The 17,824-nt window shown below is 44.2% G+C and overlaps 1 protein-coding gene across 1 annotated transcript; it reads left to right on the top strand.

Annotated features, from left to right (window-relative positions):
- The first annotated feature begins 521 nt into the window (after positions 1–521).
- Bpifa3 (BPI fold containing family A member 3) lies at positions 522–17,824 on the top strand. The gene is made up of 7 exons (XM_008834847.1): positions 522–651; positions 9,553–9,703; positions 11,517–11,624; positions 12,350–12,499; positions 13,433–13,517; positions 13,899–13,962; positions 17,805–17,824. The coding sequence occupies exons 1-7, from the start codon at positions 522–524 to the stop codon at positions 17,822–17,824; spliced, it is 708 nt and encodes a 235-aa protein (XP_008833069.1).

A 17,824-nucleotide genomic window follows, 5' to 3' on the forward strand; every position in this document is an offset into this window, starting at 1 on the left:
AAAAAGTAGAAAGCACAGAAACGGAAAGTAGAATGGAGGTTGTTGGAAGTTGGAAGCAGGTAAGGAAATGTGGGTCAAAGGGTACAGTTTTGCAGTTAGATGAATAAATTCTGGAGACAAAAGAAAGAAAGAGTAAGAAAGTTCTATTCTAAATGGACAGTGATGGTTGGCCAACCTCACTCACACCTTCATTCACGGAAGCCACCAACATGCAGCCTGTGCCAGGATCAGGATGAGTCTTGCTGGATGACCCAACAGTGGCTCTGGTGAGTGTCTCCAAGCAACCAGGCCTGCCTCTGCAGCCCTGGCCTCCTGCACCTATTGGCCATGTGAGCTAGCCCTGGGAGCAGCTGTCAGAGCTGTTTGCACCACCTCCCACAGCATGCTGGGGGTAGCTCTGGTGCCACCTTGTCTGCGGAAAGCCATAAGCCCATCCATCTGGGTGGCCACGCTCACAGCCAGCTGCCTGGGCCTTGTTGGACCCTTACTGACACCTGCAGGTTCAGGTGCCAGTGCCTGAGATGCACCCACTCTGGAGGCTCCTGGTCTTCCTCCTGAGATTGCTCGTCTTGCCCTTGGTCCTGCACAAGCAGCCCTTGTCTGGTCTGCTGGTCAAGGCCCACAGGGACAACAAGTCTACCCTGGCAAGAAGTGAGCTCAACCCTGGGCTTGGTCTGCTGTCCATAGCATGTCGGGAAGGCATAGCCTGGACCTTACCACTGACTGCTAAGCCACCTTTGGGTTAGTCTCTCACATCTTTCTTTTCTTCCTTCTTTCCTTCCTTCCTTCCTTCCTTCCTTCCTTCCTTCCTTCCTTCCTTCCTTCCTTCCTTCCTTCCTCTCTCTCTTCCTTCCTTCCTTCCTTCCTTCCTTCCTTCCTTCCTTCCTTCCTTCCTTCCTTCCTTCCTTCCTTCCTTCCTTCCTTCCTTCCTTCCTTCCTTCCTTCCTTCCTTCCTTCCTTCCTTCCTTCCTTCCTTCCTTCCTTCCTTCCTTCCTTCCTTCCTTCCTTCCTTCCTTCCTTCCTTCCTTCCTTCCTTCCTTCCTCTCTCTCGCTCCTCTCTCTCTTTCTTCCTATCTGTTTTTTTGAGACAGTATCTTCCCCAGCTGGCCTGGAACTCTCTATGTAGACCAGGTTGACCTAAGTCTCACAGAAATCCGCCTGTCTCTGACTCCCAAGCTCTGGGATTAAAGGCATGTGCCACCACCCCTGGCTTTCCTTTTTTTCTCTTGGATTTCAAGAGGAGAAAATTGAGAATGAGTTAAACTTATGCCGATTGATAGCACATTGTCGCTTGCGTGAATCATGTAAGGTCCCTGTTTTATGTCATTTTCTGTCTCCCTAATCCTCATTCCCATTCTCTTATAGCCCTGATAGGCACTGCCTTGTACTTTATATGTGTATAATTTTATCTGTATCCCCTGGAAGAGGTTTTGATTTGCATACATCATACTGTCAGGTTGCATGCTCTGGTTTTCTCTTTCTTGATTATACCGCTAACATCTTGGTTGCTTCAGCTGGTGTAAAGAAGTTTTTAAATCTTCATTTGATTGGCTGTACCCTAGGGACAGACACCTAGGTTGTCTCTATCTTTCCCACTGTTGTAAACAACACTGAGACAAACATCCTTGGGCATAGCCCTATTAGAACATGCAGGAGAATTCCTCTGGCATGTGCCCAGAGAAGATGTAAGCTCGATTTAATGAAAGCTTCTGGGATCCTCTCTCAATGGCTGTGTTGATGCATACTCACTCAGGTTATAAGTGAGAATATCGGTCTCCCATGTTCCCTACCACTGGAGGGTATAAGTCTGTGTCAGTCAGTCTATGCTGTCAAAGCAAGATGCCCTAGACAGGGTGCGGGTGGGGTGGGGGCAGTGGAGCCTAAACAGCACATATTTTCTCACAGATCTGGAAGCTGTAAGTTCAGGTTTAAGGTGTGGCAGTTTGGTGTTTGGAGCAGCCTCTCCTGCTGGCTCTCAGATGGCTGCCTTCTCCATGTGTCCTCTCACGGCCTTCCCGAAGACATTCTGATACTGCTTCCTCTTCTTATAAGGACAACAGTCCTGTCAGGTTAAGGCTGACCCTGTGATCTCTTTAAGCTTTGTTACCCATTTGAAGGCACTGTCTCAAATACTGTCCCATTAGTGGGAGACGGGGAGACAGTCCCACATTTCTGGTGTGTAGCACCATCTTTCTAACATTGGTGATATCTGATGCCTCAGTTTATCTTTATCTGATGCAAAGGAAGTTGGAGCATCTCATCCTGCCTGTTAGCTGTTATGTCTTTGAATTCCTTATTCTTTTTTTTAACTTAAAAAAACTTTATTGAGAATTTCATACACACATTTAAGGTGGTTTGATCAAATCCACGCCCACTCCCTCCCCTCCAACACCTCCCATATCTCCCCATTACTTTTTTTCTGACAACTTCGTGTATTCTTTCTTCTTCCCCTTTTGATCTGTTTACTTTTCTGGTCTGTGTACAGGAGATTAACTTACGGCCTTATGCATTCTGGGCAAGTAAGAGTCACTATATCCCTGACAGCTTATCACTTTTGTCACATAGAGCAGAGTCCACCACACTTACCAGAATCAATGGCAGCACTGCCGTGTTCCTATTGAGCCTGTTCAAAATGGAACTTAGTAGATTAGCCAAGAAACTGGCTATTTTTCTTTGGGGTCTTTTAACCCTAACTGCCTAGCCAATTCCTACCTCCTATTCTTATCACACCATCCTCTGAAGAGGTTACCCAAATTGCTAGTAGGGAATTGGGATGCAGACCACTTTGGCTTCTTGTTGAACAGGGGCTCAGGGTGAGGCAATTGGGGGTACCCCTTCAGTGGGTCTATCTAAAAGACTCCCAAATTGCATAACTATTATCTCTAGGGAGAAAAGAAAGTCCTTGACTAGTGAATAGGAGATGTGAAGGAGAAGTAAAGGCAAGAGTAGGTAGCAAATACCAAATGTTCATATCAGAGTCCATTGGGATTTCTTGATGAAAGCCTCCAAAAGCATCCCTCTGTTGGGTTCCTCCTCATTTTCCTTTTGTCTTCCAAGGCTGGACTTGAGAGTGATGGGTTCAGGATTTGTTTTCAACACTTTCAGCTGTGGGAGTGGTTAGAATCAGTGTCAGTTCCCTCTCAAAATCTTCTAGATGGGGGGAGAAAGCAAATTTATCCATCATTTTAGAACAGAAGTGGGTTGTCTCCCTTAACTATAGGTGGCACTACAGTATTGGAGACCAAGATTTGAAGTCTTACATCTGATCGGCACTTTCTGCTTAGAAACAAAATCATCAATGAGAAATAATTTTCTAAATAACGTTCTATATGGACTTAAGCCTAATGTCTGGGAAGTGTAAGCCCTTGAACTCCTAAAGAAATATATTGATCACTTTAATCTTTGGCTATACTTTCCTTTTGGGTGTTTAAGACCATACATTGGCCCAAATAAACCAATTTATTTTCACTCTTCAGGTCATTGGAGGATCTGTTCCTCAGGGGTCATGTAAGCTTGAGAGGAGCCCCTGGCTCATTTCTTTTACCAGTTCCATCAATGTGAAGATAAGTCAAAGGTCCTGCTCAACCGTGGCTGGCTTCACTTGGAAGCATGGAGGAAATGTTTTCTCTGAGTTGACCCTCCTCTTTGTAGACTGGACACTGGTTCAAGTCCATCTTGTGGGGTCTTAATGGCCTCCCTGAACAAGAGGACAGGTGACTCACCACAGTTACAGGACATTTTTAGAGATGTTCCATAGTCCGCTGGAACTTAGTCGACCTTGGAGGGCAAGGAGCAAAAACTGTCCTTTAAGTCTGACCAGACTAGTATAGGCCTCCAAGTATGGCTGTTAAATATCCAAGAAGGTTAGTTCCACCAGTCTGGTGTTTTTAATTACCATGTGCTGTGTAGATACTTCTTGGGCAAAAACCCAACATTCTCAGATAAACTTTGACTAGACATATATTTTTCCCCTTAAACTAGTTGGCTAAACTATGACCTTAGAAATTTTAAGATTATGTGTATATTATTTTTGTCTCATCCTTTATATATCATAACAAACTTATACAGACATTCATCACTTGCTTAGGCTTTCTCATTTTTTCTGTCTAGTTTGTAAAATATCTCTATTCCCATATCCTTTTAACATCTTTTACATTCTTATTTTCTTTTTAAAATAATTATGAGACATAATAACACTAACAAATAAATTTTCCATCAGTTGTGAGACTTCTCTTCCTTGGGATGCCAAGCAATGCTGATCCCCATTTAAGGTTCTAGTGTCAAGCCAATGTTTGATTAAAGTTTTCCTGGGGAACCAATGACTATACTGAGCTTTTACAGGGGTGACTGAGGGGTGCTGAGGTGTATGAGTGACCTGGGGGTATGCACACTGGAAAGCCTTTACCCATCATCGATCAAGCTTTCTCTTCCTAGCTTTCCCCAGATTATATACTTTAGTCCTTGCCAAATCCAGGAGACCATATGCGATTAGAACCAATTACATACAGTTGCCTGGGAAGAGAAGCTGGATATTCCAGTGAGGGGCCAATGACCCTGCTTGCCCCTCTTTATTCTTATTGTTGGTTCCTTTTTCTCTTTGCTTTTCTGGGTTGTTTTTGTTTTCTCTTCTTTGACTTTTGAAAAAATCAATGTTCATTTTTTTGATATCTCTATTACTTTAATAGCTAACATTCATGGATAAATGCATCCATACAGATTTATCATATGATACATATTCAATACATACAGATCTTTGCATGTGAAATATGCTTCAATGAAATTGGTTAGTGATAAATGGAAGAATGGCTAATGATTCTTAAGCTACCTGAGCGTGTACACAGATTTATTCTGGGCATCAGATTTTCTCTAGCAATACTGGAATTTTTATGTCTTCCAGGAATTGTGTTCCTGTGTGACCAGCCCTAGTGTTAATTTCACACTGAGTTTATAACATGCTTTCTACATAGGCAATATTTTAAACATATAGCCACAACTTGTTGCTGGTATAGATTAACTGTATTAATGTCACTCTCTAGGGAGGACCCTTGGAAGCTTACACCCGCATTTGTGTAGACTTTGCCCATCTGCCCTCACCCTGAGATGATTTCCATTCATAGTCTTTGCCATCATACAAGGAATCATGCTCATGAACACAGCTATATGCTAAGCTCAAGACAAGGGAACCTGAGGTAGGGTCTCAGAGACCTCACACTTACAACCAGTCTTGAAATCCGTCTCTTTCTGGACACAAAAAATGTTCATTTATTATGAACATTAGTTCCCTGTCAGGTGTGTGTGTCTGTGTGTGTGTGTGTGTGTGTGTGTGTGTATCACTGCATGCACATGTGGAGGCAACAGGAGGACAGGCAAAATCCCCCTTTATCATTTTCTAACTTATTCTTTTGAGACAGGATCTCTCACTAAGCCTGCAGCTTTCTGGATTTTTGGCCAGACTAATTGGTCAGCAAGCCCTCAGTGAGCCTCCTGATTCCATCTCTCATCCTCCATCCAGTGCTGGGGTCAAGTGAGCAGCCACGGTACGCTTTTTATGCAGGTTCTGAGCATCCTAACTCAGTTTCTCATGCTTGTGCAGCAATTGCTCTTACCCATAGAGCTATCTCCCCAGCCCTGTAAGATACAACTGTCCCTCAGTATCCATGGGGATTAGTTCCAGGCTAGATTCTAGAATCTGCGGATACTCAAGTCCCTTATATAAAATGCTGCAGTATTTTCATAGAATCTGTGCATACCCTCCCTTGTAATTTACTTTGTTATTATTATTATTTACTTTTTGGATTTTTGTTGTTTGTTTTTTTGACAAGGTCTCCCTCATTATGAGTGGACCAGGTTGGCCTCAGTCTTGCAGAGATCCACCTGCCTCTGCCTCCTGAGGGCTGCAATTAAAGGTGTGAGCCACCAAGCCCGGTGTCCTCCCTCATGATTTAAGTTACTCATACCTAATGCAATGCCAATGTTATGTCAATAACATTATAATATCATTATTCTGCGAGCAATGGTAAGAAAGTCTGTACATATTCAGAACATGGATAATTTTTTCACAAATTTTCTGATTTATGGTTGATTGAATCTACAGGTGGGAAACCTACGGATACAAACGACCGGCTGTACTCTTCCCAGACGGCTTCTATTAGCTTTGTTTGCTGAAAAAGAATAGGTGGCTTTCTTTCTTTCTTTCTTTCTTTCTTTCTTTCTTTCTTTCTTTCTTTCTTTCTTTCTTTCTTTCTTTCTTTCTCTCTCTCTCTCTCTCTCTCTCTCTCTCTCTCTCTTTCTTTCATTTTCTTTTTGGGACAGGGTCTCCCTATAGCCCCAGCTGGCCTGGAATTCACTATGTAGACCAGGCTGGCCTTGAACTCACAGAATCTGCCTGCCTCTGCCTCCCAATTGCTGGAACTAAAGGTGTGTGTCACCGTACCTGGCTAAATAGGAATAGTTTTGAACTCATCAGGATCTCATCATATAGTTTGTGCTTGGAGTCTTGAGTTTTTGACCTATCCCAGACATATTCTGTTTGTCTTTTTTGACAACTTTCTAATTTTACTGTCCACATTGGAGGTGTTAATCCACCTGGGGGCATCTCTGTAAGCATCTGCGTATACAAAGTAAGGATCAGCTTTACTTCTAGCCCTATGAGTCAGTTTCCCATCCCATCCACTAAATGACCAAGTTTCCAGCATGAGGACTCTCTCCTACATGCTACATCAATTTTTCTATGTGCTAGTGCTTTAAGCACTACATTTATATCAAATCCTGCTTTAGTTCATAGACTTCTATTCCTCCAAATAAATTTTAGAGTGTGTTGAGTTCCTCTCAAAGAATTCATCTGACACTTAGAGTTACATCATATTTGTCTGTATATTTAGAGAAAATAGACACATTCACAACATGAGAACCAGCCATTCCATTATGAAAAACAGTATATTATTTGTTCAATTTTACTTTATATTCTATAATAGAATTTTAAAAGTCTTATAAAACTTTTGAGCATACTTTTTCAAGTTGATTCCCAGAGAACGTATAGCTTTTGCTGTAGAGTAACTTTTTCATTATACTGTCTAGTTGATGTTGGAATGGTTGAGAGGAAAACCATTGATTGGCTTGTTTGTTTGTTTGTTTGTTTGTTTGTTTGTTTTAGGACAAGGTCTCCCTGTCACCCCAGCTAGCCTGGAACTCTCTGTGTAGACCAGGCTGACCTCGATCTCAGAGATCCACCTGTATTGCCATGCCAGGTGAAAACTATTGATTTTTGAAAATTAATCTGATATCCAGAAATTTTGCTCCTGTACCTCCTGTACTTCTAACAATCTTAATTTTTGTTTTATTCATTGTCTTGAGGATCATATCATCTGCATGCCGACATGGTTTCTTTTGCTCCCTCCTGCTTCCTGTGTTTTTCTTACGTTGTAAGCAGGGCTGTCTAAAGGAATAGAAAGGCATCTAGAAGTCTCCACTAAATTGGGCATCTTTCCATGGGTATGGAAGTTGAGGTAGTTTTTATTGCATTTGGGGGAAATAGTGTGTGTGTGTGTGTGTGTTTGCCATTTTGGTTAGGATGACTGTCCACTGAACTCTTGGATTTAAGTAAGCATGGATAATACAGTTGTCCCTCGATATCATGGGTATTATTCCCAGGCCCCCACTTGGATCCCAGAATCTGTGGATACTCAAGTCCCTTGTATACAGTGATGGGACTTTGAATGTCCTTTGCTAAACAGGAATATGTTGCTTGTTTGTTTATTTATTTTTGGGGTACAGGGTCTCAGTATGCAGTCCTGGCTGGTCTGGAACTTGGTATGCACACCAGGCTGACATTGAATTCACTTTGTGAGTTCACCCTCCCAATGCTGGAGTTATAGGCACTTTTTTTAGGTGCTGGAGATTCAAACTCAGGTTCTTAGGCTTGCAGAGTAAGTGCTCTTACTCAGTAAGCCATGGCCCCAGGCCCTTGGAAGATGTCATTTTATTGTATTGCTTTTATTGAGTTCTTAGTTTTATGAATTTTTCTTAATCATAAGTCAGTATTGGCCTTTAACAAGTGATTTTCTTTTTTAAAAATTATTTTTTATTATGCATATGAATGCTTTGCCCACATGTATGTAAGTGTACCCCTGTGTGCAATGCCCATGGAGGCCAGAAGAAGGTGTTAGATCCCCTGGAACTGGAGTTATGGATGGTTGTTAGCCACCATGTGGGTGCTGGAAACTGAACTTGGGTCCTCTGCAAGAGCAGCCAGTGTTCTTAACCACTGAGCCATCTTTCCATCCCCAACAAGTGATTTTCTGCATCTAAAAGTTAATATTTTTTTCTCTAAGCCATTAAATGTATTAATAGACTTTTTGCTGTTGAACCATCTGAATGTTTGTGGAATGAATTACAATGTGTTATTGGATTTTGTTAACTAATAAATTATTTAGAATTTTAGCAAATTTTTCTTTTTTAGCATAGAAATCCATTACTAAAATATTTAATTTCTCTAGTTCTAACTAGGATATAATTTATGCATATTTGTGGGATGGTGTTTGATAATCCCATGTACCTATATACTGAAGCAATTAGAGCAGCACACATCCATCTTCTCCCACATTAATGGTTTCTATATGTTGAGAACTTTCATACTCTTCTGGTTATTAACCAGAACATCTATATTATATGTATATACATATATATCAATATCTGTCACTGTTGTAAGCAACAGTTACCCCACTGCACTACAGAAAGCCAGATGTAACTCTTCCCTCTGTGTTTCATTGTGCCTCATCTAACTTCTTTCCACACACATGGCCCCCATCCTCCCTGACCTTGCCAGTCTGTAGCTAGGATTTTAACACATTTTTCATATATAAGTTAACTTGGAACTTCCTTTCCTTTCATTGTCCTGAAGGCTAGACAGGTTATACTCCCTCCACTGAATGAATTTGCTCTCTTTCTCTCTCTCTCTGTCTCTCTCTCTCAAGTTGGAAACACTCTTTCCATACAACTGTCTATAACCATCTAGGCAAGAAACTTCTGTGGAATTAGATGTTCAACCATATTTCCTACTTCTTAAGAAACACCTTAGAATTTATCAGTTTCTTCCTTTAGGAACGCTTTCCATTTTTCCTCATGGAAACTTGGCATTTTATGATTTGCCTGTGTATCTAGTTCAAGTTATCGAATATATTGGCATGTAGCTGTGGACTCAGGCATCTGTATGGTGGTGCAGTTAGAATGCTGCTTCATGATGCTGCCTCCAAGCTTAAATGAAGGACAGTATGTGAACGAGCCATGTCAACTGCGGGTGTGGTTACCACTATAGCTACCTCCCAAGCATCCATTGGGGTACTTGGATGCAGCATGGCTGCTGTCTGCTTCATTTGGCTTTATCAGTCTTGCAGTGCCAACTTTCACAGATAAAGGGTGTGGATCTCCATGGGAGACATGAGGACATGACTCAGTGGGCTCAACAGAAAGAGGGTGCACTGGGCTCATACCAGATCTCCTACCTCCAACCCCCCACCTTTTCACAGCAGTGTGCAATCCCTTGTCCATCTCCAGTTATTGCACACGGCCTCCTGAAGCACAATGCCGAGGGCCGAATCCAGAACATGTACCTCCTGGATCATCTGAATGTTTCTGGGCAGGCAGCCCCAGGGATGGTGGGCTGGTTGATTGGTGGAATGAACTTCCAACAGCAGCAAGAGATCAGGTGAGACCCTGAACCCCATTCCTGACTCTGGCGAACTCTAGGGAGTGCTGGATCAGAGTGCAGAGCTGGGAGGGTGGGGTGTAAGGCTTGTGAAGAGGGAAGGAAGGCAGATTGAAAGCAGACAAGGGACAAGGCCTGCAGTGAGATGGAGCCTGGGCCAACATCAGGGGCTGTTTGGGGAGGTAGCAGAACAGGGCAATTAACAGTAACAGCTCAGGAACAAATATGTCTGCATTTAAATCACGCCTTTGACACCAACTTTGGGGAAATTTCTTGGCTATTCAAAACTCATCTATAAAGCAGGTACCCAGAACATAGCCTGGATAAACATCTGGGATGTCAGATGAGACCAGGACTGCAGTAGACACTTGAATCCCCACTCACATGGTGTGTAGATGGTAGCTCTGGAGCTCTGTGCAGTGCATGGGAGTGCACTGGGCACCAAACTTGAGTCCTCACCAAGGAAACGAACATAATTATCTTGTTGCCAGAGATGCTGGGAGGTCTGAGAGTCTGCACGTAACTTCTCTGTGTACATAGGGGATACATAACCCTTAATAGCTGGGGTTCATGTGGCAGAATGGGCCTGTCTTGCCAACATCCAGTGCAGCTCTGCTTCCATGGATGAAAGCAGCCCTTTCTACTTCCCAGGTCTCCATTCTGCCCAGGCACTACTGTTCTACCTGCAGCCTCCAGCTCCTTCCTTTGACTTGAAACCTTCATTCTCTCTATCTGAATTAGCAACTAAAGTCACCAGCAGGGTTTTCCTGTGATGTGTGCAGCCCAAATAATTTTTTATTCATTCCTTTAACAAATGTTCAATTACTCATCAAGCACCTACTGTGTACCAGGACCTGGGCCAAATTACACAACAGAATTACAGAATAGAGCTATGAACAAGATCTGTGGCCATTGCCTTTTGGGATCTTGTATCATCTTTAGTGAGATAGTCCCACGGAGAATAATAACCAATTTCAAGTGGAAGGACGTGCTAGAAAGACAAACTTAGCAAGGTAAGGAATGAGAACAAGAGGGCTGATCAGGACCTTTCTAGAAAGATGACCCTTGAATAAAGAGAAGTCAGCAAGCAGCACGGAGGATATGGAAGAGATGGCCAAGGAGAAGGCTGTAAGTGCAAAGGCCCTGAGGTAGGAGAGAGAGCAATGTGTTTGAAGAGAGAATTTCCCTGTGATTGGCTGAGCAAAGGGCAGGGGGTAGTGATGGGGTTACTAAGGCAAGTCTTGGGGTCTTATTCCAAGAATAAGGAGGAACTAGGGGGGAGGGGGAGTGTGAAGGCCATCCAGGCTGCCTCATGAAGAATAGTTTGTAGAGGTCAAGATGACAGCAGGGGCCCCAGGAAAGAACAGAAGCATCTTCAGGAAGTGGTGATGTGACCAAGACCAAGTATGAGCCAGAGAGGTGGTCAAGCTCCAGACATACACTGCAAGCAAACCAACATGATTTGTGGGTAGAATGTGGGGTGTGGGTAGGGAGAAGTCAACAAGTTCCTCGCAGACAGGTGATGGGGACATCTGCTGAGAGGGGAGCCTCTGTCTGAGAAGAGTCTGGGACTGCCGCCTGTCAACAGCTGGCTCTAGGCTGTATAATTCACATTAGTGAGGAATTTTTTTGGAGAGCTGGCAGTCCCTGGCTCTTGTGCCTACACCAGCCATCAGAGCCTCCACATCAAGCTGATTTGCAACTCTCACTGCTGGACCTCTTTGCCATGCAGACTGGCCTTATTTCTCAGCATGGGGTCTTGTCCAGCTGCCCTCCCTCACCATTGTGGGAACTCTGCTCTTTTCATATGTAGCATCAATATCACCAATGTGCAACTGGACTGTGATGGAATCCAGATGGCTTCCCCCAAGGAGTGGTTCTCAGCAAACATCACACTTGAATTTGACATTGAATTCAGACTGTGAGTCTTACCCAGGGAAGCCTCATCTTGAGGCGCTATCCTTCTTTCTGGGGACTTGGAAGCTAGGAGTGGGATGGGGGTGTAAGACTAGGAAATCTAGATCTTTCTTATCCAAACCAGAGTTCAAATCCTGGCTCGCACTCTCATTCACTGTGACTTAGGGCAAGTTGCTTCTCTCTGAATTTTTGATTGGGGCAGGGATGATACTCATTAGTGGAGGGAGTCATTTATTCAACCTGAGTTCAGTAGCTGGGCCCCATGAAAGAAAGGAGGGGGAGCCATTTTGACCTCCTTCTCTCCCTCTACTTGCTCTCCTCCAGCCCAAATGTCCTCCATCATCCACTGCCCCTAGAAGGGAGCCAGGATCCACAGTTACATAAGGGAAAAAAAAAACCTTAAAATAGAAATGAGATCTCAACTCTTGAATTTCTAAAGGCTCTTAAATTGATCTCCTTAAACAATTTTTGAAAGTTATTCTATGGCTAGGGGAATGTAGCTCAGTGGTTAAACCTACTCTTAGCATGCAGAAACTTTGAGTTCCATTCTCAGCACCAAAAAGAAAAACTGACCAATAGCTTTTTTCTCCTTAATCACTGATTTAGGGTCTAGCTGGACCTGGGTTGAAAAGACAGTAGGTGGTGCCTGACTTTTGTCACCCTTCCTGATGGCTGCCCACCTCCCTCCACTCAGTCCCTTTCCTTTCTCTTACTCCTTTTGTACTGCAGACCCTTCAATGAAAACACCATCAAGATGCATGCACGCATGGGCCTTGCTGCAGAGTCCTGGCTGGAGAAAGATGAGTTTGGTCGGAGGGACCTGGTGATGGGCAGATGCCACATGGAGTCTGGCTGTGAGGGTGCATCCATGTCCACTGAGTAAGGCCCTTTGTCCTCCCAGGGTGGTTCCACTTGATGGGCATCTGTGGCTTCACATCCCCACATGTCCTCATGATGAGTCCAATGCATATTTCATCCCTTTACCAGAATGTGGCTCCTCCCATGTCCCCAAGGATTCAGGCCATGCCACTCTCCTGGAAGTCAGGCCCTTCTTTCCTATGGTCCCTGACTTGCACCTCAGCTATTGACTCCATTCTCCACCCCACTTCAGAAGTAACTTTCTAATGCAGAAGTCTAGACCTGCACCCAAGTTCCTGCTTCAAAGCCTTTGAGGCAAAGAAGGGAGTCAGCAATGTTACTCAAGGCTCTCTGTCTTTTTTCCATACCTGGTTGTGCAGTCCTTCAACCTCCAAACAGCCCTGTGTTTGTACATGATGATCCTTTTGCCAAAATGCCTTCTTGCCTCTCTAAGCACCCCATGAAGCCATTCACTTATGTATGTACTAAGATCTAGGTGTCAGGCACCATGCTTAACGCTAAGGATGAGCAAGACAGAGAGGAGAGCTTCATGAAGCTTGAGACCCGTCTGGCTATCAGCCTCAATAGACCATGAGTTCCTTGAGGGCCGGAGTTGTGCTGATTTATCTCTCTGACTCTCAAATGCTGAACTGCTGACCTTCGTGGATGTCTATATGTTTGTGCATCAAGTGTTTGATGATGGCAGACATTGACAGTGTAGGGGAAGACCGTGAACTCTGGTGCTCTTCTGTCATGTTCCTGACAGAATCAGGGCTTCCTTGCAGTGTGACCTTGACCATGTCGCATCACCTTTCTGAGTCCCCATTGACTATTATTGACACAAATATTGGCCAAGCAAGGATTCAGAATGGAAAATGTGTTTGGCACATGCCTCCTGGCATCAGTATGGCCTGAACTGATTCGTTGTCTCACATATACCCGCCTCTTTCCTAGGGAAATCTCACCTAAGATAAAACATTTCCTCCACAATCTCAAAGAAAACCTGGGGAAAGTTATCCCAAACCCAGTGGAAAATCAGGTAAGCTTAAGGAAACTTTCTCCCAGGGGTGTCTTTGAGTCTGAGGGTCAAGGCATACATATGGGAAATTTAGCAAAGGACTTCAAATATTAGGTTTTAGAACCTGAAAACAAATCTCAATTGCCATCAAATTTGTTCCCATGGCCAAGGGATGGCCTCTCTGAGCATTAGTGTTCTCACCAGTGCTATCGAGGTCCCTATCTTGGAATTGAAGGGATTTAGGAAACAGAGCATAAGTATGCTAGTGTGTAGCTGGTACTCAAGATGGAGCCTGTGTTGGCTGATCCTTCTGGAATCTACTCGTGCTGGCTTTCCCAGATTCGTATACCTTAGTTTTTTTTCCCAGCCCTGGCTTACCCTGTCTCTTTTCTGGGGACCTAGGTATGTCCTCTGATTGGTGAGATTCTCCGGCAGCTGGATGTGAAGCTGTTGAAAGGACTTGTGGGTGAGTGTTGGGGTCCAACCTGGGAGGTCTCCTTGGGATTGGCAGCACTGAGGGAGGGACTGCAGCCATGTGCTATGAGAGCACATTACAGATGACCCTGTTTCACTGGCTGTTATAGTCCCTGAAGAGAGCTGGGAGAGTAGAGCGGCCCACTGCCGTGCAGGCTATGCTCTACCAAGCCACCAAACCAGAGATTCTAACTTTGCCCAAGAGCTTCACCAGTCCTGTAGGGAGTACTGGCCCTGCCCAAACCCAGGAACATGCCTGCTACAGAGACAGGCAAGCAGTTTCAGCCCCTACCCTGGTGAAACTCATAGTCTTGGGACTAGGGGACAGGATGTGAGTCAAGAGATGTCATTCAGAGCAAGTGATGACCAGTCTTTGCAGGCTAGACAGAAGAGTGCTCCCCTTCTGTGTGGACCCAAGGACTGGAAAGTTCACCCAGGACCTAAGAATACCCTTCTTCTTTCAGATCAGTTAGCTGCTCATAAATTTGGTCAACTCTGAATCCAGTCAAGCCACAGGTGCCAGGCTTCTGCTGTTGGTCAGAAAGAGGTGCTGCCAGTTGAGACTTTAAGTCTCCTTCGATGTGGGGCTTCTGATGTCCCTGAAAACTTGACCTTAGGCCCTAGGAAATCCTGTCCTCTCCAACAATAAACTCTAGCTCTGAAGGATATACCAGTCCCCTCTGCTTGACCCTTTAGTAATACCAGAGAAAGCCCACTTCGTCGTGTCTTTTGCAGTTACCTGTGACTTTGCTTATTGCTGGGAGGGCCCCATTTGTTCATTTATGTTTAGAGAGCATCTACTGTGTTCCAGGTCTGCTGCTGGGCTTCCTGAGGGTGTAGAGAAAGTGCAATAGAGTGATAACACGAAAGAGATGTGGCCTCAGATAAGACAGATTAGGCTCTATGAAGGCATGACTCTATAAGTGGCTGGTCTTTCCATTCCTGACACGGAATTGATATAGGGGGTGACCCCAGCAAAGCTTCAGGGTGAAATGAGTGGGTGACCCTGGTCTGATCACTCACTACCTCTGTCTTAGACAAAACACATCACACTTTGGTCTTTGTCACACCTGCAAAATGAAAATACAAATTCTGCAGGACACAGAATTTGGCACACTATTTCAGGAAAGCTGTGACATCCACTGAAGCTGAGCATTCGCCTGCTCAGCAGGTTTACCATGATCTGTGCATTCAGCAGAAATCTACCAGAAGAGGCTGGAGGGATGGTTCAGTGTTTAAGAGCACTTGATGCTCTTCTAGAGGGTCTGAGTTGGCGCCCAGCACTCACGTCAGGTAGGTTGTAACTGCCTGCACCTTCAGCTTTAGGGGATCCACTGCTCTCTTCTGGCTTCTATGGACACATGACAGATACACATACAAATAAATTAAACATAATAAAATAAATCTTTAAAAACTGAAATATACCAAGAAGACCAGGGTGTCCTGGCAGTGATGTTCACAATGGCCCCAAAGTAACAGTGTTCTTGAATGCCTCAAGAGAAGGAATAGATGTATGAGAAGGCCAGAGAGTCACCCACAGGAGTACCCAATAGTAATGAAAACGACTTCACACAGCCACATAGATGAATCTTCCAAAGATGCTTAAAAGAAGCCCAACCTGCAGAGCATGTGTTACAGCTCCAGTGTTAAGAAGCTCAAAACCAGCAAAGCTAATGCACGCTGCTGGAGATCAAGATAATTACAACAGGGTGCGGCTTAGCAGCAGGGAGGGACTTCTAGGGAACTGGTCATGGTCTATTTCAGTGCTGGCTGTAGGGAAGGGTGTTCAGTTCACTAAAACACAGTTATTCATGCATATGCCTTTTGCTGAGGTATAATTTTCAATAATTTTTTAAAAGAAAGAAGATATTTATCATGCAGCATGTGTATGAGGAGTTCATGAAAGGTGAGTGGAAAGTGTTTTTTTCTGTGCCATTTAATTCATTGTTAGTTATTCGGCCACTGGCTGCTCAGTGTCTGAATAGTGAGTCCCATCCTAATTCGCCGGTTTGAGGATCAATATCACACACATATTAAGAATAGTAGCAGGGACTAGAAAGATTGCTCGGTGGTTAAGAGTACTTGCTGCTTTTCCAGAGGACCTGAGTTTGGTTTCCAGCACCCATGGTCAGGCTAGTTCACAACTACCTGAAACTCCAGCTCCAGGGGATTTGATGTCCTCTCCTGGCCTCCTCAGGCACCCTAGACACAGAAATAAAAATAAAAATGTCACATACACATGTTTAGCAAGTGCTTTGCTTGGAGCTCACATTCAATGTCTCATTAAATGCCTCACATCAACTCCGTGAACTATAAAGCTGTTACCCATTTTATACATTAGACTTCTGAGACTCAGAGATAGAAAGTGACTTGCCTAAAGTCACACAGAGAGGAATTGATTGTGTAGACCCCATCAACCTGGTCAACCTCACTCAGCCAGTCAAATTCCAGAGTTTACAGGCAACCACTAGGACACTTTCCCAAGGTCTTCCTTCCCTCCCTCTCTTCTAACAAGCCCCCTGCCAGCCCTCTCTCTCGCCCAAGGGGAATATGATGAAATCCAGGTTCAGTTGATTGACAAGCTCAAATAAGGAAGTGTCAACAGCTCAGAGATGAGAAGAGGGCCAGACAGTTTTTTTGTCTCCATCTTTCAATTCAGACTCCTTAATCTGAAATGCTTCACTGGGGATTTGCAACCCTAAACACTGTTCCCAAACATTCCACTTGATCGCCTTTAGTTTACAGGGTTCTTCCTGCTCTTGAGTCAAAGAGCAAACACAGGGGGGCTGGGCCAGGAGGCTGCCAGGTCCCCTAATGGAGGGGAGCTTTTGTCTTCCTCCTGTTGCCTCCCAGGCCGGCTCCAGGGCCCCATCAAGATGCCTCTTTGGTGTTCTCGAATTTTGTTTTCATTTTAAGGTTCACTGATCACATTTGCTTCTGAAGAACTTGTTGAATGATGGACCTTTCTGGAGCTATTGGGGTCCACAGTGAGGGGTGGCTAAAACAGAAATTCAGCCCCACATGTTCAGAACCCTTGTTCAGGCCCTGCCCCTGGGTGCCTCAAGCCTTCCCTGCTCTTTGGTTACAATGCAGACTCTCAATCAGCTATTCAGCAGGGCTGTGATGCTTTTCCCCCAATTTTTATGTATATTTCAATTGAATTTTTGTGCATTTTGTACAATAAATGTTAATCATATTTAGACCCCTTCTCCACCTGTACCCTCCATAGGCACCCCCCTCTGGATTTCTTCCATTCTGTCATATATATTAAAGCCTAGCCACTCAAGCTTTTGTAACCAGATGTCCCCCAGTGTTTTAACCCTTTCATAGCCCCAGGAGGTTGGTGTGGTTGGTGCTGTTTTAAGTGAGGAAACCTAGCTCAAAGAGAGAAAACATTGAAAATGTTCTAGAAATTTGATGTACCTTGGCATTTTAAAGTCTGCTAAGGGAGTACACCTAAGTTTGTGTTCTTATCACAATAAAAAATTTAAAATTTCATAACGAAGAGCAACGTGGAAGAGGAAGAGGAGGAGGAAGAGGAGGAGCAAAGCATCCTGCCCAGAGTCACTCAGCTGGTAACAGGCTGATATCATGGCCCATGAGGGAGTTCCAGAGTACATGGCCAGTTCTTGCTGAACTGAAGGCTGTGGTGAAAACTTGCCCTTGAAGGTCACTCAAGCTATACAGCCCCACACTACAGCCTGGTATCATCTTTTTCCAGCTTAGGAGACCCTGGACAGGTCAACATCCACCTGGAGCCTCAGTTTCCCCCAAAGGACTGTTGCAGGTAGTATAACTCTCATAAAAGGCTTTTGTTGTTTGTTCTAAATGCAGGTGAAAAGGCCAAGCTTTAG

This window comes from Nannospalax galili, unplaced genomic scaffold (genome assembly GCF_000622305.1).
Source record: "Nannospalax galili isolate Female #2095 unplaced genomic scaffold, S.galili_v1.0 scaffold1357, whole genome shotgun sequence".
In the NCBI taxonomy this organism is placed as follows: domain Eukaryota; kingdom Metazoa; phylum Chordata; class Mammalia; order Rodentia; family Spalacidae; genus Nannospalax; species Nannospalax galili.